Raw genomic sequence first — 24966 nt, 5'->3', positions numbered from 1 at the left:
ACCGTCGAACTCGTTCGTTCATTTGTTTAATGGGATTTGTATTGTTTTTACCCGCGGTAAACACAAATTCCAGTGAAACTCTCATTCGCATCTACTTTTTCCGCTTTTGCTATTTTAAATATAAACAATATTCATTTATTGTGATCGATTTGGTTGGAGAATTTCGATGTGAGTTGCCGAATCTGTTTTGTTTGTATTTGCCGTGTTTTTTTTTTTTTTTGAATGATTTGATTTTCAAGTTTGTTCCTGTGATCGAATTTCTTAAAAAAACATAATTTCAGTTATGAATCTTTTATTCGAGTTGCATCAGTTTGTTTGCTGATGTACCAAGTGCAATCGACTGTTAAGCGCATGCGTGGGGCTGACAGGGGCCCCCCCCCCCATGACAATTATATATTTTTTGTGTTTTCATGCTATACATTCACTATGGAAGGGCCCGCAAAAAGTCTGGCTTGGGGGCATTGCGATTTAATAGTAGTAATGTAATCCTGGCCGTACTCCAGGATGTGGGGGTCCCATGCTGCAATACACAGAGCCAAGATTGAGCATTTCACAGCCTAATGTGAAAAGCAGAGGCGGATTTAATTTCGGGTGCCCCGAAAAACACAAACTTCACACTTTTTTCTAATTTAGGGGGCCCAACCGACTTTAATCCGCCACTGGTGAAAAGACAAACAAATTTGCGGCACTGCTCTTGAGCATTAATGCACATATTCAAGATCTGTTCCTTATAAGCTTGGGTCCTCTGCAAAAAATGGATTTTTTTTGGGGTCCTTTTTTAAGTGTTATTTGCGGTAGAGGTGTTTGCAGGGAGGGGAAATGTGAGGGCCATGCTTAAATTACAAAAGACGGCTAATTTTGTGGGTTCTGAAAATTTATGGGCTCTGGGTACACATCCCGTTTGCACATATGAGAAACAGGCACTGCACGCATGGCCCTCACGAGAGAGTATCTGACAGGGCTCTAGCCTGGAAGCCCTGACATCAATCCTTTTTCAGGAGTTCTCAATAACTTTTCCTAGTTCCGAGAAGAAAAAGTATAGAGAAAAACTCCCAGACTTTCTCCCTTTTTTTCACATGTCCATCATGATTCGCAACCTTGAAAAAGTGGTTTTACTACTTCGTATACTTACTGTGTTGTACTGATATACATATGGGTTGTTGAAGCTATTTGTTACTGGTTAGTACACAGAATCGGCTTTTGGAGGGGCACAATGATTATTTCCTCCACAGAAATTGTGGATCATTAACACTCAAAAGAATTTTAAATTAACAGTATAAAAGACTATTTTCTCCAATATTTTAATTTTCTAGAAAAATATTTTGAATTTTTTATTTTCTTGGGGCTGGTGGGAGGGGGGCCTCGGCCCCATACTAAAAATACAATTTTCTAAGGTTTTCCAATTTTGAGTTGGCTATTCCTTTGAAAAAGCTCTGAAAATCACAGACCTACAACACAAATATGTATACATTAAATTTCAAATCCGCTCATTACCAATTTGGAGTATAGATGCAGGACCACAACTAGGGTTTGGAAGGGGGAGAGCAGGCGGTTTTAGTGCCCCCCCCCCCCGAGCTCTGGAGTAGAGGGGCCACAGAATTCACCCTTTATAACTGTTTCTTCTACATTACATGGAGTGCCAAAATGTGTGCTTGCCCCCATTTGAGAAAGTATATGATTGCAGCCCTAGATAGATGGCACTACCTACTGAATACGAAACACGATGAATGCTGGTCACAAACACACTTGAGTTTCACCAACACAAATCAGTCCATAGCTCCCATATTCAGGTGTGAAAATATGTGACAGTTGAATGGCGACAGATCAGAGTAGTAGACCATCAGGGAGGGAAAACAAAGTCATTCTACCAGGAAATCACTTTGCGAGGATTTATATGAATAGGGAATCAGAAGATAAGTGTCTGAGAGAGAGAATCTTATTTGCTTTAAATTTAAATCAGAAGATATTATTGAAAGAGCTAAGAGTTTTTTAAAGAAATGGAAAATCATTCAGAAGGGAATTAATAAATCAATTTATTAGTAAATATGTAAATGTGTGCCTCTAACTTTTAATTACAGTGGATCCTGCTTATAACGTTTTTTAAAAAACTGTCATAAAAAACATTGTAATCAGAAAAACACTAAACAGGAAATCTTAATGAGAATTATTTAGAGTTGGGGCACCAAAAATTAATTGTACTAAGGGGAAAAATGTTCTAAGTGGGAACGTTATAAATGGGATCGACTGTATATTTGTTTTAGATTTATTACATGTGCTAAATTCCACATGTTCAATTCTCAGAGGCTTTTCCGACTAGTAGACAATGAAAGTAAATGAACATTTGGATAGAACATGTTTTTAGAAATGAATTATTTATTTGATTCACAGAGATACCTCCTCCTCCTACCCAGAACATGGCCTGCCGCTCTGTCTCAACGAAGCGATATAAGCAGGTGATTGAAGACCTGAGGGGCATGCTGGAAAAAATTCATTGATATACTGGTGAATTATGGGGGGGGGGGGCTTACTTTTTTCAAGAAAATTTTTTTTGAGAGGGATCCACTTTCACTCGAAAAGTCCTATCAAATTTCTTGGGATCTAATTTACCTCGGTCTCAGGACCCACCCCAAATTTTGTTAGACGAGGTATCACTGTACAAAATTTTTGATATAGAAATTGTGCAGAATTGTCGGTTTAAAATTTTGTAGCTGTTTCAAATTTGGGGGATTAATGTCTTAGATGTGATAAAATGTGGTAAAAGTTTTTCTTCCTTGCAGAGTCCACAAAAAGATCAAGTATGTTTATGAAATTCATCCCATTGGTTTTAAAGAGAATTCTGAATTCTCAGTTCCTGGATTCTCGTATTAAGTTTTCACAGAAAGCACTTACTGGGGTAAGAAGTGTTCTTCCATTACATTATAAAGTTAATTTTTTTTGCAATGTTGTGTTCAGGTGCTTATACTAGCTGCACATACTCTAGTTCCTTTGAAGCAGGAGAATAAATAAATGGGCCTATTCTTTTTTTACCCTTGCAAAAATCTGTTGTAACCATATCATGGCAGCTTTTTACTATGCAAGTTTCTGGAGGCGAGGTTAAATTCTCTGCACTGTACATTCTAGAACAATCAGTGTTGCTTGCAAAACAATCTTGGAGAATTTTAAGAAAAGAACACTTTTATGTGAAAAATACTATTGTGGGATTTTCTACTGCAGAGATTTTTCAGTCAGCCTAAGGCTTGTTTCAGTACAAAGTATTCTACTTATGAGGAATTTACCTTTAGATTCAGTATAAAAAATTCTAGCTGCTTAAAATCTGTGCAAAGAAGTTTTGTTTGAACCCACTATTTGATCACTTGCACAATAGATTTTTTCCCCCAATGTGATCTAATTTCATTTATTTTTTCCGTTTATTATTATAGAACAAAAAACTTTCTTCTGGTATTCTTGCAAAATTTGTTGATGTAGTTGGTGAGAAACGAGTGAGTACAGCAAGAAGTGTCAGAGAGACGTATGGAAAAGATGAAGGACATCATGGGTATGTCTAAGCACTGTATTTTGATTTTAGGTTACAGATTATTTAGTTGACATTGATTTGATGCTGAAATTAGAAACATCTCTGTACTTGATGGTTCAAAACTTGTTGCACTTTGACCAAAATAAAATGACTCTGCACTCATTTCATCTATGACTGAAGTTGGTTTTCTGTGGTTTTCCAACTTTGAGGGATGAATAGGAGACAGTCTCCGATCTGGAGAAGTCAGTCTACAGGGAGCACGCAGACTTACAATGGTACAAATACTCAATTCATTCATAGTTTGAAAAAATAGATGGCAACTCTAAAAAATTCACATGCAACACTAGATGCACACTCACAAACTGTTAGGTACACATTCACACTTCCGGCACAACTCATTTGGTAGTAAATTGCCCATGACGATAGGACAGGAGTTGTGCTCGGTGCGAAAGAAAAAAAGACAGAATACGATACTTAGAGGTTGTTTATGTATTACGTCATCATCTATGGGGGGGGGGAGAGGGGATTTCTGATTTGCTGACTTTTGATGACAGGGGGGGGGGAGTGGGGGGTTTGGATAACGCTTACGTCAGCAACCACCCTTTATGAAAATATGAGTTAGGATTCAGAGGGGCAGCGCTAATGACGAAATTTTGCTGACAGGGGGGGGGGGGTCAAAATTGTCTAAAAATTTGCTTACATAATACTTTAACGACCCCTTACGAAACATAAAAATTCAGACATCATCCATTCTTACTTCTAAATATGGAAGGCAGATGGCGGCGGAACCAGAACGCGGAGCATACTTTACTCTAATAAGTAGTATATTATAGCCACCATACACACAGAATACACATTCTGGCATGGACTGATTCATTAGAAATTCTGCAGAAAAATATGTACAAGGTGCATACATAAACATGATTGGGTTGTAATTTATGGATTATCCGCATCTGAAAATCTGGGCTCAGTCGACTGAGTGAATAATAATGTTTCATCATTTTCAAAGCTAAAGCTTTCCTATGAAAACTTCTTCCCTTTTCATCTTTCTCAATGCTGTTGATACAGTAAAACCTATTTGAAACAGACACTGTATAAGATAGAGCCTGTGTTCACCAGAATACAAAAATAGTCCCACTGATGTTTAATGCTTTGACATGAACCTGTATAAAATGAAAGCCACCTTTCATTTTAAACCGAAACAAAATATTGTTGGTTTTTTGGCATTCCATTTCATACAGGCTCCACTGTATATCCCGGTGGCTTTTGTTTATTCAGACTTATTTAAAAGTGTATATTCAATAGTCCTATTTGAATTTCCATTATGACGTGCTATTTCAGTGTTCTATATTTTCTGAAATACTCAGATTTTGAACTTATTGATTATTAAAAGGTTATGAAAAAGACATTCTATGAATAATTTCAATGATCTTCTTCTTTGGGTAAAAATGGTTGTTCAAGAGCTATGAGACTTTAATGACAATTTTTTTTTTCACACTTTGTAAGTATCTTTTTTATTACTCATGATTGCATCACATTAAGAGCTTGAAGAAACCTGAAGCAAGATTCTCGATCTCAGTTTTTATTTCAATTTCTCATCTCCAGTTCAATGGTTTTTGTCAAAATTCAGTGGATTTAAGACTTTTTTCATGATAAAAAAAGTATAATGCTGGAGAGAAATTGTAATGGTTAGATTCACGTTTGCAGCGCATACCCAGCTGATGCTGTTGTCTTTGTGAATTCAACAGAAGAAGTATCCAAAATAGCTGAAATCTGTTACAATTATGAAATTCCCATGGTTCCTCATGGTGCAGGCACAGGTTTAGAACAAGGGGTTGGCGCAGTTCAGGTATGTTTCATTGAACAGACATATTTAATTTGCATATGGAAGTATTCTATCCTGCAGATTTCCTATATATTTATCAATCTTCTCTTTTGCTAGTCAATGAAAGAATTTGAAGTTAACAAGTTCAGCTATTTCAACACAACAAAATTTTGCTAAAAAATCTATTTTTCTTCTAAGTAATTTATAATTTTGGAACTCTTTTTTTTTTTAATGCAAGGCAACAAAGTATTTTACTCTAAATCTAAGTCACCAATCAATAATTTGAGAATACCAGTAGAACCTCTTGATAATAGAAACCCTTGAGACCGAAGATTTTGTCCACAAACAAGGGGAGTGTCCATTAATGGATAGGAAAATAGTACATTCAGGTCCATTGACATAACCAGAAAAAGGTGTCTGTTATGGGAGGTTCCACTGTAATTTATGAAAATCAGGAATGAAATGTGATGTGAAAAAATTCTCATTTTATATTCTTTTGATAATTTTCTTCATTATCTTTTGTGCTGAAAGGTTTTCATTTTGTTTTAATTATGCTTCACAAACTGAAAATTTTATGACTTCAGATCACACAATGTGTAATATTCTGTAAAAAGTGTACTTGGGAATGAAAATGTTTTTCTTTCTGCTCTATAAATCTATGGTAGATAAATACAGAAAACATAAAGACTTCTTTCTACTTAAAATAGTTTTCCTCAATGTTCATCCACATGCAGCTCTCTCAGCTTTGTCATAATTTTTCCACAGCTTTCAAGAATAGTACAGAAAGAACTACTTCAAAGGACTTAATGGACACACATCAATACACCAAATCACCACAATGCCCTTGACAATGTTTGGTGATGGCCTTTAAAGCTGCGACACACTCTTTGAGAACAACTGATTTAAAGATCAGTTTATTTCAATTAATGTAGCTTATATTGGTTGTGTTAAGATATTATGGAGATTTCTTAATATTTAATCTCCCCCTCTTGTATTATGAAGAGCTTGTTGTTGACTGCTTGTGACAATATTTCATTTCCCTCACTTAAAAGTCCATATTTTCATTTATCTTATGGTAATTTTGAATAATAAAATTTCACAGAGAATACAGTAAAAGTCTGGTATAATGAGTACAGCTTATAAAGAGAATCTTGTTATAACAAGTAATTTGCTAGTGATTGTCAAATAGCTAATATTAAAGATACAAAAAATATTCAGTTATAGTGAATTAAAAATTATGAAGCTTTTGGTATAGCATTGAGAAAATTCTCCAAAAACATCAGTTTTCCTCAGTTTCCTTTGGGGAATTCAACTGTAACGATGTATTATTATTATCACTTATTCGCACATACTATTTGCAAACATTAATCTAAGGTACTTCTAAATTAGAATAAACTTGTAAAAGTCACATTTTTTTACTACCCACCCTTCTTTTTAGGCTTTTTCACTGCACAAGCAAGATATGCAGGCAATTTCATTCGATTTTCGTCTCTCCCAGTGACTTAGTGATCTCGGTCACTGCCAGGGTTTATTTGTACAGAACTTGCAGTTTAAAATCATTTTTCTATGCTGCTAAAAGCTTCTTCACATGTGTTTTGCATTCAAAATATGAAGATCTTGAAAAAAATATCAGGTTTCTGACCAATATAATGCTAGCTATTATGTTTCAATATTGAGTTGGATAGTATATATTCACACTAGTCTTGTTAAGTTTTTTTTTGTCTCTTGAAAAGTGTAGTTTTTTACATGACATTTTGCATGAATGACTTTATATTTTTATTTAGTTCTTGTAAATTAAAATATGTATTCCTCCAATAACAACATGTGTGTGATACACAAGATATATTAATATTAAGGGATTTCACTGTATCTTTAGTACCTATGTATGTAAATGACTACCAACTTTTTTTTACTTTTTGAAATTCATGCTTTTGTATTTTTAGGGTGGAGTATGTGTTGACCTGAGTGAAATGAAATCTGTGGTGAAAGTTAATGCTGAAGATTTTGATGCCATAGTAGAACCTGGTGTCACTTGGAGGGAATTAAATCAATACTTGAGGGACCGTGGACTAATGTTTACTGTTGGTAAGTTGGAAGTAAATCAGATTTTTGAATTTTTTTTTAGAATTTATATGTACAGTCAGGTCTGGATTTAACAATATTCTGCCTGCCAAAATAACATAATTTCAAAAGAATTATCGTTATATTGAGGGGCAGCATCATTATGACACACCAATAAGTTTATGCAGTTGTCAACATCTATTAATCAGCTTTGCTAGTACTGTAATAAAATGTTCTTTTGAGTATTTAGCAAGTGTCTTACATGTAAAAAGTAGCACAAAGTGGTAACATCATTAATACTTTTTAGAGGGTATAACAGAATACAGGTCTTGTGCTAGATTCCTTTAGAGGAACCAGAACTGTTTATATAAAGTGTTAGAAAAAAACCACATTGTAACAATTTAAAAATCTCTAAAAAATACTGTTATTGTGGGATTTATCATTGTAAATTATATTGTTTTATCAAAAAGTTGTGTGTGTGTGTGTGTGGGGGGGGGGGGGGTTTGAAGAAAATCCAAACAAGCTTTTAAAAAATATTGTTATGTAGAGAAATTTATCAATATATTGAGTATCACTGTTGTGAGGTTTCACTGCATTATAATTACTTTAAGTGCTTGTGTGTGTGTGTGAAAGCTGAATTATCTTCAAAAGGACCAACTGTCCAGTAACTGACTATTTTTTGTTTCTGGAATTAAAAGAATAATGCTTTGTTTCAAAAATATGGATAAAATAGTACTTATTAGTTGAAAATTTAAATATGTTTTTGGAATATAAATGTGAATTATTTTTGCATTGAGGGGGGCAGGGTACAAATGCCAATCAAAATAGACACAAATGCATTGCTTGATGATAAATAATTGCTCTGGATAAACTGTTAAATAACTGATGATTCAATGTAGTTCAGTGTAATATATTTGAATTTTATTTATTATTATTATATATTTAATTGGCTTGCATGCACGCGTGTATTTGAATTTCAGTTTGTTATCAATGAAATCTGTAAATAATAAATTCAGATGCTCAATATGATCAAGTTCTGAGGAGGAGAAATTTGAAAAAAATCAATTACACTACTTTTGAAACTTAATTTTGGTTACAACATTTAACACTGCCAAATGCCTGATAAATAGCTAGTTCGAACTACTTCTACTTGAATGTACCTTATTAAAAAAGGGGGGGGGGACCTTTTTGGCATAAGGTCTCGCCAGTAAATAAACCAATTAACGAATTAAACAAATTCTTTTCAGTAATTTTTTTATTGTTTGTGTTATAGATCCTGGTGCAAATGCTACTCTAGGAGGCATGGCATCAACCTCAGCATCTGGTACAAATGCAGTCCGCTATGGAACCATGAAAGAAAATGTCATTAATATGGAAATTGTTTTAAGTGATGGAAAAGTGTTTCATACAGCAGGATATGGCAGACATACAAAGTAAATGAACATGATATATTTTCTATTATTGCACTGTTATTATGCTTTTACATTCCTGAAATGCTGACCTTATAGGAAAATGTTTCTCCTTGTCTTCTGTTATATAGCAACTTTGTGCTTCTTTCATTATTGAAGCAATTTTTGGTATTCTTAATCTTTTTTTGTATGATTGAAATTGTGTTGCATCAAATTCATTTTTTTTAGATATGAGTTGAATCCAGTTAACAGATATAAGGTAGAGTGTCTTTTTCTTTTGAACGAGTAATTGGATTGAATGACTGATTGGCTGAATTAGCATACTCTACTGACATTGATTCTCTCATATTTTCAAAAGTTTAATTATTATACAAATACAAACACCACAACAGGCATATTGCCCAGAGATGACTGAAAAAAGATGCCCATAAAAGATATGGATGTCAAATATAACTAAAATACAGCAACCCAATATGAAATCATATATCATGAAAGAAAAAACTTAATAATAAATACTATATCATGCACTGCCCATAAAAAAGATTATGGTTGTCCTATCTAAGTATGGATAACTTCTGTATTTATTCCACTTCTTTTTAAATGTATCAATACCTGGTACTCAGAATTTATGACCTCAGGAGGTAAGCTATTCCATTTATTAACAACCCTATTGGAGAAAAACTCAGTGCGGTACCACAACCTGGAATTGTCTCTTACTAAACAATACTGGTGTCCCATTGTGAAAGCAGTTGACTGACGGTGCATTAATAACTCATGTTCCATCCTGACAGGGATCCTAACAAATCTTTAAAACTCTTAAGCAAATGTAATGAAGATCTGGTGCCTGGCCAGCTCCATTTGCGAGCTGGCATCCTGGGAAACAGGGATAATATCCTGGTGATTAGGGTGGAGCAAGCAATGGTGGAGTGGCTTGCCACCAGATCTTTCACAGTGCATTGTGGCTTGAGCGCTGTCACATTCAGGGAGCCATCCCGACAGCAAAAGCCAATTACTGTCAACTCAATGGCCTGAGAAGCCAACTACACCTCAGGCAGAAGAACGAACAGAACAGAACCTGCTAATGAAGTGGGGCTGCCTCAAGAACCCTAGATGAAAAGAAGGGCAATGACCCAGCGATGGAAATGGAGTTGGACCTGGAGAAAGACACTGGCTCTGACTCTGATCTATCCTAGGATCAATTATTTAAACTCCTTGGTTAAACCATACATAGAGTGGTATTCAATTACCCACGGGTAAGTAAATTTTTTAATAATATACCTTGCCAATGTTATTTAGGCAGATAAATTTACAACATAGCAAAGCTGCATCCTATAATCTCGCAGCTTCCTTTTGTAACCAAAATCACTTTTTAGCTTTGATTCAAGAACTTTGGGTCAGAAATGGGATGATTATGGGCAGACTACCCAACTCTTCGTCAAGAAAGGAATGGGGACTCATCCAAGAGCCTGTGTGTACCTTACTGAAGGTATCCATGCCTGGGCACTTCCACAATTCACATCGGAAGATGTTGTTGCAGTTCTAAGAAAGGGTAATGAACGTAACAAGAATCATCCTATCACGATCTGTTCGGTTTATATGACATGATCTCAAAATTCCGCAAGAGTTCCGCGAACTGGTGGAATACTGTGAACATTACAATATAAGTATGATAATTGGATGTGATGACAATGCTCACCATACAGCATGGGCTGTATGGTGTAGTGTACCACTACAGCTTAGATATAAACCAGAGAGGTGAAACACTACTACAGTTCTTTATGAAAACAAATCTGGTTTGGACTAACCAAAGGCACAGACCAACTTCTTTCCATACATGTAATCTGGAAGAAGTTATTGATCTGACCCTAGACTCAATAGATATTGCAAATGCAATCAAGAAATGGAAGGTCAGCGGTGAACCGTCCTTATCTGATCACAGGTTCATAAACTTGTACTACGAAGCAACATTTATTCCCACTTTTTTCGGAATTTTAAGAACAGAAACTGGGATTTTTTAAAGGAAACCTGAAAAGCCAGCTCAACGCTCTTGCCAACCATGGAGACGAGACCTTAACAGTAGATGATTTGGACCACTATGCTGTTATCCAGATGGAGGTGATCAGAAACTCTGCAAATCAAGCGTGTCCACTCAAGCTTGACAAATCTAAAGTCTACTCGAAAAATAGTGGACTAAAGATCTCGAACTCCTCCGTAAGGAAATGAAGAAGGCACACAGGAGAGCTGTCAGGATTAAATTTGAATCAAATCGGACTTACTTCATGAAAGTTCAAAGTTTTGTATTCAATTGTACTGATTCTGTTTGTATCAAAACACAAATTTTTTGTTTTTTTTGTTGCTCTGAATTTTTTCTAGCTCGCTATCTGGTGTTTTTGTACGGTGTTATTGTATAGTTATTGGTTTCATAGAGGGATTGTGTAGTGATAAAAATGAAAAAAAAAAGCTTTTTACAGAGTACCCGAGAGCTTCAAAACCAATTAGAAAGTTGTTGCCCTGTCTCTCCCGATGCCAACAAAACAAAAAAATACCATGTTTCTAAGTTCAATATTCAAGTGCCTTGACTTACTTTTGACTGACCCCCTTATTTCTCACTCTTTGAAAGCCCCCACCCCCCGGAGAAATGAAATACCCGTCATGTCTACCAAATTGTTAAAATTTCTTTCTAATAAGGTTTTTTTTTCCAAGTACCATATTGATAGAAATAAAGAATTTGTGAGAGGCAGGGCAGTAGCCGGAAAAAAATTGTTGGGGCAACTAGTATTTCAGAAGTGAGGTAAAAGTGATAGAACAATAGAATTAATGAATGTTAAATATGCATTAAGTCCCCCCCCTTTTACGGTTTTGCTGAGAGGTACAGAAGCTCAGAAAATGTGAAAGAAATTTGTGGAAGCTCTGGGAAGCTACCAAAGTGGTTTAAAAAACCCCCTAATCTATAGAATATATAAAAAAACACATTATTGTGGTCATGGTAAAATTGATGCTATGGCGAAAAAAAGTGTCAATATGGTTCGATTAAAAATTGATCTGTGTGTGTGAGAGTGAGCTTAGGCAACAGAAATGTTTGATGCTATTGCATGTCCTCTTATGGCTTTGCTGCCTACAGACTATTCAAATGTTGCCATTATTTTCATGTTATTACATAATTAATTGTTCTTGACCACCAAAGTATTGAATTTTCCATACTTTGAAACTTAGTGCCCTTGTCTATAGGTCGCTTAGCCCCCTGTAAATACGACACTGTCGTTGGCTCTATTGAAAGTATTTGATTTTTTTGGAAGTGAATGAAAAAGTACTTACGTTCCACCCTTAGTTAATGTTGAATCTAATTTTCTCAAATTTGAGTTCGAATAATTTCATTTTTAAATTTCATATTTTGGTGCATTAATTGCTCTGAAATAATCATTATTCAATCCCCCCCCCAACCTACCCACCGTTTCATTAAAAGTATGCAAAGGCAATACAACTCTTCCCACCCACCCCTTTTTTTCTGCTTATGTATTCTGAATGAATACAAAACAAAAGCCTGCTTTTGAAAAGGGTGATCCAGATCAAGACTCACTATATACATATAAATTGATTTTTTTTTTCTTCAAAAAATTACCTCTGTAGCAATTGCTGAAGTTTTGGGGCATGATATGATGAAACAGAGTGAACACCATTTACATTTACTGAATTGCGCGATAGAATTTATTTATTTCATTTTTTATCACCATTCATGAAACATTCCACGAACATCACATAATTTGTGGTTACCTATTGTTTCTGATATATCATACAAACAAATAAAAGCTAAACACAAAAGTTACAGTCTTAAAGAATTAAATATTAAAATTTGTGTGTGTGTGTGTGTGCGTGCGTGCGCGACATCTATAAAAAAAATAAACATTGGTGCACAGTTGGCAAAATCATATTAAGGCTAAAGGGGTGATAGATGACTATTTGTGGGACAACGGGACAAAATTGCTGCTGTACACGTGCTTACTGACACAGTAGACCCTCTCACACATTAGACTTATATGGATCACACTTCCTTGCACTTACACACATGTATACCAGTCTTTTCATTTATTGAAAGATAAGGGTACTAAATGCATTTTACAAAGTGATAATACTGTGAGGAAAGGGGTGTTTTCAGTAGACAAATTGTCTCCAGAAAATCCATTGAAATGAAAGAGTGAATGTCAGTGCAAAGGGTAGCGTGAATAGAAACTCATAGACAAAGAGTGGGAAAAGGGAAAGTGGTAAAAATTTGTACGAGTCCTTTTCAAACACAAAAAACTTGGTATTTTCACAAACCTCCTAGGTCTTCTATCTGGGCATTAAAAAGTTAATTCATTACACAACTGCCAAGACCCATGACCTCTTCATAAGTGAAACTGGCAGCGGCCCAAAAGTCCAATATGAATGTTTTCTTCTTTTTGTAAAGTATAAATTTACTATAGTGGGGCCTGTGAAAAGTTCTCACCTGAAAGACCACTGAAGCACCCAGTCTAGGAATCAAGACCCCTTCCATTCCTATTAAGACCCTCCCCTCACTTTAAGACTGAAATTTCAAATAATCCAAGCACCTCGGATTATCCGGAAACTGGAACTATTGAGACTCTACTGCAGATGACACCTATGAATCAGTATTAGAAGCATAAATTTATACTTCTATATTTAATATAGAGTAATGCAGTATTTTAAGCTGCGCTTTTCATTTTATAAATGCTAGAAATCATAAGGTGGTCACAGCTAATGATGCAAATTTGTTTTAAAAAATGTATGAGAAAAGTATAGAAAATCTGTTCTTATATAATATATCTATACTTTATTAATATCTAATGACTGAAATGCCAATTCCTTATTCTTAGGTTTTTTTAAAGATTTTGATTATTGTTAAAGCAAATTTTAATTGGTTAAGTTGTTCATTCATTGTGTTTTTACTATGCATAAATTACAGAAAATCTGCAGCAGGATATAACTTGACAAATCTATTTATTGGTTCAGAAGGTACTCTTGGCTTCATCACTCAGCTCACTGTTAAATTGCATGCTATTCCTGAAACAGTATGTTCTATTTATCATATCCATCAATAGCTTAGATGTAACTTTCAATACCAAGAGAAATGTTTTTACTTTTCAAAAAGTGGGGAAAAATTGTTTATCTAAAAGCAACCGATTCAATTTTTTTCTTGAGCGACTTATGAAATTAATTTTTTTCCATACAAGAATTGACACGTTTTTAAGACAAATAAAATTTAATTGGTCGAATGGTCGACGCGTTTCAGCTCTATAATGGAGAGCCGTCATCAGAACCTTATGGTCAGAATTCACACAAATGAGTCGTTAACACAATTTTATCAGCTTGGACAGGCTTTATTAACCTCAGTTGGGACAGAATTTTCAACCATTTGCAACAGATGGCTTCCCAATTCGCATCCAAAGACCACTCAGACGCAGCAAATACAAAAGCGAACTCTCTGGACGACCAGACATAAACATCACCCCTCCACGACTCATTTGTGTGAATTCTGACCACAAAGTCCTGATGACGGCTCTCCATTGTAGAGCCAAAACACGTCGACCATTCGACCAATTACATCTTATTGTCTTAAAAACGTGTCAATTTTTGTATGAATTTAAACCAGGCGAAGTTCTAATTTTTGTAATAATTATTTTTTTGGTAAAAAGTATGTAAAAATTTAAAATTCACTAATTTAAATTGGGTGTGTGGATTATGTATGCGATGGGTTCAATAAGGAAAAACTGTGCAGGAAAAATCATTGAAGTCATGTTAATGAATCCTTTATATGAAGATAGCAAAATTTTAAACAAATTCATTAAACCATGTAATATAATCTACATTTAACAGAGTCTTAATATACTGTAGGCCCCTGATCATCCAAGCTAATGTGAATCATGATTACCGAAGATAACCGAAACCTTGGATAATACAGACTTTGCAGAGTTTTAAGATTAAATGAAACTATATAAAAATTATGAATAAAGATGGAAATTATATTTTTCACTGTAATAAAAGATCAAATGAATATATTGCAAAGTTACATGAAATGCTGTAAATGTCGCCACACATGTTCCGGTATATCTTATGCCGTAACTTTGTAGTGGCCTTAATTTAAGCATTTATAGTTAATAATATTTTGAAGATCAGTGTACATACATTGCTTTGAAAAATAGCCTTTCAATGTCTTCTGTTATTGAGCATTCTTACATGTTTCAGAGAGTACCATAGTACTCAAAATCGGTTCAAGATGTTTATCTGGTACAAAACTTGTCTCAATTCATTTTCCTCAGCTTCCCCCTTTCTCAGAATAGAAAAATAAATTCTCCCAGGGATAAACCAACCTGTAAGTTCCTGTATCTATAGCTTCTATCGCACTCCTGTCTGTTTCATCACCTTCTTCCCCAAAGGATAGTTTTCGCTTAGTTTAGGAAACATTGGTCTAAGTCACTAAGTTACAACTTTTAAAGCTCTCATTGCATGCTGCTGCATTTCATGAACCAGTTTGTCATGACGAAAGACATTTTATTGCATCTAATTCTTAAAATAAATTTATGAGAATTACCTCAGCTAATCTAGGTCCTATTGTATTTTCAGAGAAGATTCTAAAAAAAAAATTATTTGACATTATGAATATTTCTTATCTCTGATGCAAATGAGGAAAACCTCCAGTTTTTAAATCGTTCAATTTTGGTTTTTATTTTAATTTTATTGAAAAAACTTATGTTATTCTGAGCATTGTATTATGATATTGTTTATTTTTTTTCTCTTATGACTGCTTTAAAATTATCTTTATCAAAGTAACATTTCTCTTAAATTGTTTGATTATTATCATCCAAAAACTAAATATGTGAAAATGTACAACATGCCAATTTGAAAGATGAATGTGGGATTTAATTGTCAAAACATTGCTACCAGTTTATATAAAACCCATAATGTCATTCGATAAAAACTTTTGCAATTTTTGAATTAAGTTTTTAATTCAAGCATGTATATCTTTTTATATAGATCACATCTGCAGTGTGCTCATTTAATACTGAAAAAGATGCAGTGGATTCTGTTATCAGAATAATGCAATACAGTATTCCAATCGCAAAGATAGGTAATGCATGATTTCGTAATTTTCAGGAATATAAGCACTAAATAAAAAATTAAATAACTCTGTAATTGAGTCACAGTCGTAGAATTCACTTTGCACTTTGTAGTCCTTGTGAGTTCACGAGAGGTTTATGAATTTGTTGCAAATATGTCCTTACTTTCTATTATCGTAAAAAAATGACTTTCAGCAGGATGGCAGTGTGGCATGTCACTGGGTCATGATTGTTTGTAATTAGCTTGAAGAGCATTGTAGACAATTTCAATAAATGATTCTTCCATCTAAATTGCCTGACATATAACCCTGTGAAATATACTATTTAGGATCATTGATAATCAGCATGGTATTTCAACCTTCCTTCCATTCTTGGATGAAAACGGTTGTAAGGTCCATACTGGGTAAAATCTGTGGTTGAAAAAGAAAAATTTTTTTTGTTCAAATGTTGATTTGATTTTCAGTGTAAGATAAAAAACAGTTTTTGTCAAAATGTAAATGCATGGATACTGTAATAAAATGAAGTCATTTTCTCAATAATAGGACTTTTATATTTTCTCGTTTTCTAGAATTTGTAGATGATGTATCTGTTCAAGTTGTAAACAAATTTTCTGGTTTGAAGTATCCTGTTTCACCATCTTTATTTCTGGAATTTCATGGATCAAATGAAGAAACACTTGCACAGACAGAGTCTGTGAGAGAAATTGTAGCAGAGCATGGAGGTTCTAATTTTATTTGGGCAAAGGATCACGAATCAAGGAAAGATTTATGGAAAGCAAGGCATAATATTTATCATGCTGTGTTAGCTGAGAAGCCTGGTTACAAGGTAATTTTATTTCATACATTGCAGCCAATGTATGTGAAGCCTAACCAGAGCCTGAAGTAGTGCAGCTTCTCATTTGCTTCACACTTTTATCATGTGTAAATTTGCATTTGATGTTTTTTTTTTATTCTTTCTGAGATATTTCACCCCCCCCCCCCATTTTTCCCCACTGACATTTCCTTTTGTATTCTATATCATCCTGTTTACCTATACATCTTAAAAATGTATAAACTTTAACTGAAATTTCCAATGTGTATATATAATTCATCTTATTCATTTTACTTCAGTGCACCTTCCACTCTCTACCTCATTATATTTCATTGTTGAATTCTTTTTTATTGAACCACCACCTTTGTTTGCTACATGCTAATAATTTATTTTCATAGATTTTCTCATTCTAATTATGTGTTCCATTATTATTAGTAACATACAGTAAGAGCCTGTCTCCTATATTTGTATTATCTGGTTTTTTATGATAAATAAATAATGATTTAATGGTATACAGTAAAACCTCTTCTAACGGCCATCTCTGAACAATGGTAATCTCCAAATAATGGTCACATTTTATTGGAACCAAACACATTCCGTAGACTTAACATTACAAGTAACCTCAGAACAACGAATTCTGAACAGCGGCCACTTTGAACATGGAGTGTGAAAAAAATACGTATATTACTATGAGAAAAATAATTTTCAAGGGAGTTTTTTTTCTTTCCCCCAAACTCTATGGGGAAATAATAATGTATGCTTTCTTTGCTGGGGTACAAATGCTAGATAGGTATATTGGAGGCAGTGGAAAAGGAAAAGTGGCCACCAAGTGCTCTATAGTTGCATTTAAAGATCACCTAAATGATCTGAAAATTTGCCGCAGTCCACTTAATTCAAGTGGGAATGCACCACAGATCACGTAAGTGATCTGGAACAGTCCAAGTCACTTAAATGATTTGTAAATGTGCTGCGGGTGATTGAAGTAATCTGAGAATGTGCTGCTTAGTTAATTCTTATAGAATTAGGTTTGAGATCTCAGACCACATTAGATGACCCCAAAGGCCACATTTGGCCCACGCGTCAGGAGTTTAGTATGCATGGTCTAGCTCCAATTGATCTTGGGGTGGGAACAAAGAACTATTTAGGGTTGCTAAAACACATCATCTTGGTTCATATCAGTTTTTCTCGTCAAGTCATTTCTGTTGTGTTCTACTTTCACTGCAAGCCTAAATTTTAGGATGCCAAATTAGCATGGTAGATGGGTTAATCAATTTTTATAATATCAACATAATCGCATATTAGTGTATTAGAATATAATCAATTATATAATTATCATAATCAATTACAGAATATATATTATCATTTTACATGTTATATAGATAGCAAATTTTAGTTTTTTTCAGAAATAAACTCCCCCAATAACGGCCATATTTTCACGAACCCTTTAGTGGCCGTTGTTGGGAGGTTTTACTGTATAATGATGTTAATGATGCCGCAAGTTCTGTAATGGGTTTTTTTCAGTGTCTGGTCACTGATGTATGTGTTCCTATTTCTAATCTCAGTAATGCCATTGTTCAAGCTAAGAAAGAAATTGTTGATTCTGGACTGTTTGGTGGGTGTATATGCACTTCTATTTATGATTATAATCATTTCTCATCCTAATAATACTAAGATAAAATTACTTCAAATTTCTCATTGATTTAAATTTAATAATTGAATTTCGCACAGGAACAGTAATTGGTCATGTTGGTGATGGGAACTTTCATACGCAAATATTATATAATCCTGATGACAAATCACAGTTTGATCGTGCAAATAGTTTGGTTCTTAGTATTACAGAGTAAGTATGTATCATATAGTTATAATTGAATATTCATTTATAATTATCTTCATAAATTAACCTTTTAACTGCTAATGTTCCCAATTGAGAAAATCAATTTTATTAGTTATAACAAATATTTTTTGTTCATAAAAGCACTTAATTTTTTTCCTTGAATGTGTAAGATTCTGAACTTAATTTACAAAACAAAAATTTCATTCATTTCAGCACTTTTGCCAAACTTCATGATGAAATTTCCTACATGTGTAAGCATAAGCGGATTGTAATACTAGGGGATTTCAGTTACCCGGGTATATATTGGAAGAATCTTTCAGCTAGAGATCAATATGAAAGGGACTTTTGTTAATTGGTGCTCGATAATTTTTTGTATCAGAAGCCACTAGGGGTACTGCTATTTTGGATTTAGTTCTCACTAGTTCCAAGGATCTTATTGAACATGTTTCGGGGGGGGGGGTGGTTTGAGTTTTCTTCCAGTGATCATCGTGTCATCAGTTTTCACTGTAACTTTTCTTCAGGTAAGGTTGATAATAAAAGACTGGTTCCTCGTTTTCGGAGAGCTAACTTTGATGTTTTTAGAGAAAGGTTAGCAGAAGTTTTCAAAGATTGGTTGGAATCAGTCGGGGTGGTAAGTCAATGGAAAGAATTTAGTATGAAGCTATCTTCTGTTTTGCATCACGTTATTCTCTTTGTTCAAAAAAAGCGTGTTTGTACGTCGTGCCCCCTATGGTTCATGGATAGTGTGCGTAACCTTTATCTTGAAAAGAAAAGAGCATTCAAAGAGTATAAAAGTGGACGAGGTAATCTAGGTTGGCATATAACGTTGGCTCTGAAGATGTCATAATAATATAAGTCACTCGATATAAGTCATGGACACCATGACTTATTAATTCACGTCAATCAACTGCTTTTACAAGGGGACACCAGTATCATTTGGTAGGGGACAATTCTAGGTTATGGTGTCGCAGGGAATTTTTCTTTAATAGGGTTGTTAATCAATGGAATAACTTTCCCCCCCCCCCAAAGGTAGTAAATTCTAACACAATTGGCACATTTAAAAAGAAATACGTTGTTGGGGTAAATCGAGAAGCTAGCCATACTTAGAATAAGACAACCATAAATACATTTTATGGGCATTGTATAATATTTTATCATGTATATTATTGTTTATAATTTTTGGGATTGTGCATTTTTAATTGGGTTGTTGTATCTTAGTAATATATGGCATCCATAGGCATTTTACCTGTTTTGTATTTGTGCCATAAATTTAATTTTTTTATATTATTTATTTTTAAATATGAATGGAAGAATAGCATTTAATTATTTTTTAAAAAATTTTAATGTTGTTTCTGTGGAAATGTCCAGAAAGCATGCAAGAAATTTTTTTCCTGAATTTTTTGATTGGTACCGTATCTTTAAACTAAAGGGTCAGAAAATAAAATGAGTAAAAAAAAAAAAAAATCAAACAGAATTCAAATTTGGTCTTTAAAAGGTTAAGTTCAATTGTGAATAGAATAGCATTACCCACACACATCCTTAATTAGCAAACAAGCTTTGAATTTCTTTTCTCATAAGAATACCTCCCTGGGTGAGAGTAAACATAAATATCATAAGTTCTGGAAGATAATGGAAAGATTAAATTGGTTATATAAAAGTTCAATTTTTCTCTCTACTGCTTCTCTGAATCACTCTAGTAGTGAATGTTTCTATAATGTTCTAAAAATTTTATTATTATGTTTGTTAGTTTATTGTAATGTCATGCAATGATGTATATTCAATTTGTTTTTTAATTTGATTTTGTACTTATTTATTTAATTCTCCAATTTATTTAAAAGGCATGCCCTTGAGTTAGATGGAACGTGCACGGGAGAGCATGGAATTGGAATAGGAAAAATGGACTTTCTTTATGAGGAATTTGGTGATAAAGGTATAAATGTGATGCAAGCAATAAAGAAAGCTATTGACCCCAAGCTTCTAATGAACCCTGGGAAAATATTCAGTATGGACAATTTTCAGTCATTCTCTGAAATGAAAGAATCTTAGAAATTTTTTTAGTGGTTTTAATAATGGAATTTCTTATCAGTTTAATACCTTCTGGGTGATATAATGCAAAATGTATTTATAGTGAGAATGTGTTGGGTTGTCATAAATTTCTATTGTGGAAGATATATATTTTTAATAAATGTTACTTTTGTAAACTATTTAAAGAAATTATTGAAGCTCAACAAGTCTGACTATCATTTTTTACTTTTCTTTTGCTTTATTACATTATTGATGGCAAACACACAACACCGTATTTGAACCATAAGGAAAAATGTTAATTTATTATACTCACATTTATTTAAAATATGCACTTTCACAAATTGTACAATGAAAGAAACATAATAAAAAAAGCCTCTCTATAAAGGAAATGGTTTATTAGATTTGTTTACAAGCTGGAGAGTAAACATTTTTCACACACACACACACCCCCAAAACTATCATTGGGAGAAAAATTATTGCTGGCTTGATGAATACAATTTCTTAAGGGTTTTTCTCTATATACAACTAGTCACTTGGTCAAGCAAAGTTTGTACGCTGTTGTGGTAACAGTATGTTTACAGTTGTATGTAACAGTTTTTTTTTTCACTGAAGAGTCACAACTGTAGGGGTTGCTTCATTCACTGTTGTTCCGTTTGTTTGTGCATTTGCCTCTTCTGGTGTTTTTTTATCTTCACCTTTCCACCAAACAAATTCGATGTAAAACAAAGCTGTGAGTAATAAGAAGTTAGAGATGCTGAAAAGCTGGAAAAACAAACACAATTAATATGTTTGAGGGGGTACAATATTATGAGCAAGATATTACATACTGCTAGATGAATTTTTACATCATGCCTAAAATTTATGTATGAAGTGACTAGAATTTTTGTCAGAAGGGAAACTTATTTTTTAAACTTGGCCAATTGAAAAAAAAAAAAAAAGTAGCCTCATAACAGTGTTACCTTTGTTATAAAAAATTAAGTCTAATAACAAAATGTTTTATATTGTGTTCTAAGTAAAAATCACTTTACTTTTTCCCCCACTGAAATCTGCCACTGTTTAAGATTACTGCCTAGATTATATGTTCTCCAAGTCTTGGTTGCTAACCAATACTGTAATATTTTATCAAATTAATTCCTTTCATTTGTTTTATAAATTATTTTACAAAGTCATAAAAGAATTTTCTGTGATGTGCTAATTGCTTCATCTTGTGTCAATAGAAGCACACTTAAAATGCATAAAAATGTACATATGAAGAATACAGTATTATGTATAGTATATGTGATTATAGTATTATGATAAGTATGTAATACAAGACTATCTTATTTTGGATACATAATATAATAAGAAATATTTATTGTATTGAAAAAATAATTTTGAACAATTAGTTGAAGGATTAAAATTAACTGTAATTCATTAATAAATTCTTTAATAAATCCTAAAATATACATGGAAAAATAAGTGATTAGAAAAAAAGTTTTCAAAGAAAAAAGAATCAATGAGCAGTGCATATACTGTATACCAATTTCAGTAAGATGAGAGTACACACACACACTAGCTTTGGGAAAAAATGCCAGTCTTTTGTCTCCCACTTGATTTTGATAAGATCGGTAACTCAACAATTATACAATAAACCACCTTATCTGACACACCACGCTGGATCCATGCCTGAGAAATGGGTGCCATTTATTGGTTTTGCACAGGGTGCCACCTGGTCTAAGACCTGTCCTGAAAATGTGTATAATTAAAATTGGCGTATTCTGAACTTTCTGCAGCCCGCACATAAGAAAATTATGAAACTAGTAATAAAGGAATGTGTGGGAAGAAGTTTTTAAGTCCTTACAAAGGCAAAATTTCTGTGTAGATTTTGGTGCAAAATCCATGGCCCCCACAGGGGGCTGACAGGGCCCTGTGGGATGTGTGACCTTTTCTATTTTTCCCCCTTCAGATATGTCCCATAGGGGAAAACGACATTTTAACATCAGTCATATCAATTTGTATGTGTATCAGTGGACATCTTGAACTAAGTATTTCTATTCTTTTTATTGCAATTTTTTAAAAAAATACACATGCACAAGTAAACCCCCCCCCCCCCAAAAAAAATAGGAACGAAGAAAAGAAAAATTTACAAGGCGCTTGCTCTCGGAGTCCTCTTTCGATGAAAGAAGAAAAGGCGTGATTATCCTTCAACGAAGACGACTGACAACCACAGTATTTTCCCCACACCAGCAAGGACACCAGAATTGGGTATGTGACCTCAGGGCTTAATGTGACTCCCTGCTGTTTCAGTGTGTAGAAGGCCATAATGTCTGGATGAAATGAAAATTTCCATGAACAGATGTCCATAGTGAAATGGCTGTTGGTGCCGATGAAGCACATGATCTCCCACATCCAGGAATATAGGGTCCCCCTATAGTGAATCTATACTGTGGAAAAACAAAAATCATGAGAATGGTCCAAGCCTTAGGGATAGAGCTCCTTCAACCCCACTCTCGTAGCGGACCATGATAAAGTGACAGCTTTGCTGCAAGCTTTTGTATAACAATACCCTTCCCCATCCAGTCCGAAAGAATCAAGGGGTTTCTTTTCCTTGCTTCTGAAAAAGAGGCTACATTCCACATCAGTCTGGGTTGGACAGAAAAATATGGTTCACATCTGACAAAATACAGTTATTGGATTGTTCGAAATCTTTTAGTAAGTTAGTTGTAGGTGGAGTGTGTACATAAAGAATTAAATTTTTTTCCACATAAATGAATCTTCAACATGGTTTCTTCTAACCCAAAGGAACAAATAGTAAGCAACACTGAAAATAATATACATTTTTGATAAATTTTATTTTGAGCATCTCTAGTTAACTATAATAAATCTGCAGGCGAAGAGTTGAGTTGTGTTTCCAGGGCCACAACTGTTTCCAGCAACCGAATTGCGGGAAATTCTTGCATTCCCGGGATTGGGAAAAACCTGGGAAACGTTTCCCAAGTATGAGTGTACTTGCTTGATGAGCAAAGAAACTATAGAGATGTGGTTGATATCTTATTGAGAGAAACTAACGATAAATTTGACATTGTGTATATTCATAATAAAACTAAGTGAAATTTCTCTTTCTTGATATAACGATATTCTGCGGACAAAAAAAATATCATGGTAGAGCTATTAGCATTAAATGGAGAGACTTTGACATTGAATACTGACCATCAGGGCAGCAACTATGTGCTTGATCAGCTGAGGCAAGCCAGTGACATCTTAACTAGATCCAGTACCTTTTCTGCTATAGAATGTATCGGGCAAGCACATATTTTACCACCCCATTTAATGTTCAACGAGAGCTTAAAAGGTGAAATCTGCTCTCGCCCTTCTGGTCTGGGTAAGAGACCCACTTGTTTCCCCTCGCCCCACTTACGGCGCTTGACCATGGACCACCAGAAACTTCCATACTATAAAATGGTTTACTGCACAGCACTTTTGTGTATTACACAGAAAGTAGCTTCGCGGCAACTTAACCACTTTCGAAAGGTAGATAGTACAAAATGGCTATGTTTATCAAACACGCTTGGAAGAACAAAAACTGTTGAAGAATTTAAAAATATATAACAGGTTTTGAACGTTTAAAGGGATATATAATATATATATTGTGCATATAAAAAGCTAATTTTTATATTTTAATAACCACACAACCCTTTGCAAGATGAATGACGTATCTGAAGTCTACATGTTGTTTGGGTACTTTTTCGATCCTAGGGGCATATTTCTAGGAACCCTTGATCATAGAGACTTATTGAAATATGCCTCTAGGATCAAGGGGGTGTGCCAGTAAAACACAGTGTGTGTTGTTAGCTATGTATCCTGTGTATATATATATAATTTTCTCTTTTTGTCTTGGTTCCAATTTTTCAATTGTATAATTTCTAGTTAAGTGTATACAGCTGCCTTGGGCACTATACTCTAACTTTGAAGTTTGAGCTTTAAATTTTGAATTTTAATACTGTCTGTTTTTCAGTTGAATGTTTAATTTTATTTTTGATTTTTCATACATATATATATTCTTGTACTTACGGTTGCAAATATCCTTGCTGTAACCCCATAGTGACACTGTCCTATGGACAGCATCATCAGGAGACTTGATAGAAAATAGAAAACAATAGATACACCATCATTGCAAAACAGCTGAAATTTAAAAAGAATGTAAATATATAGTTTCAAACAAATTAAAATATTTAATTTTTAATATTAATAAAGTTTTTTGTTTCTTTTTCAATCATATCATTATATTTGCTAAATACAGTCTAACTTTAATAACTTGAAATGCTTCTGGCTATTGATATTACTTCAATGCATTTTCATTTAAAGAAAATATATGACTCTGCAGCTTAAAACTACTT

The 24966-nt window shown here is 34.0% G+C and overlaps 2 protein-coding genes across 5 annotated transcripts in view; one reads left to right on the top strand and one right to left on the bottom strand.

Moving 5' to 3' along the window:
- The first annotated feature begins 12 nt into the window (after positions 1-12).
- Positions 13-20792, top strand: LOC149064597 (D-lactate dehydrogenase, mitochondrial-like). Of its 4 annotated transcripts, none has more exons than XM_089255478.1 (12): positions 13-168; positions 2778-2893; positions 3420-3535; positions 5222-5363; positions 7283-7424; positions 8674-8833; positions 13770-13875; positions 15839-15932; positions 16490-16746; positions 18253-18343; positions 18460-18571; positions 20404-20792. In XM_089255478.1, exons 2-12 carry the CDS (start codon positions 2798-2800, stop codon positions 20609-20611), a joined length of 1524 nt encoding a protein of 507 aa, XP_089111604.1. In that variant the 5' UTR covers positions 13-168; positions 2778-2797; the 3' UTR covers positions 20612-20792. The 4 variants fall into 4 exon arrangements, with proteins under 4 accessions (XP_089111604.1, XP_089111605.1, XP_089111606.1 ...); XM_089255479.1 differs by having other exon boundaries at positions 32-168; positions 18466-18571; XM_089255480.1 differs by having other exon boundaries at positions 32-168; positions 18460-18575; positions 20404-20474.
- Positions 20793-20966: 174 nt separating this feature from the next.
- LOC149064595 (uncharacterized) overlaps positions 20967-24966 on the bottom strand; it is a 31163-nt gene continuing 27163 nt past the window's right edge. The window contains exons 3-4 of the mRNA XM_089255482.1: positions 24641-24751; positions 20967-21352 (exon numbers count right to left, since the gene is read on the bottom strand). Coding sequence (XP_089111608.1) covers positions 21194-21352; positions 24641-24751 — 270 coding nt within the window. The 3' untranslated portion in view covers positions 20967-21193. The remainder of the gene's footprint in view (positions 21353-24640; positions 24752-24966) is intronic.

This window comes from Pholcus phalangioides, unplaced genomic scaffold (assembly GCF_987345545.1).
Source record: "Pholcus phalangioides strain wild (caught in Gottingen) unplaced genomic scaffold, Ppha-v1.0 ptg000042l_1, whole genome shotgun sequence".
NCBI lineage: Eukaryota > Metazoa > Arthropoda > Arachnida > Araneae > Pholcidae > Pholcus > Pholcus phalangioides.
This window is presented reverse-complemented; position numbering and strand designations above follow the sequence as displayed.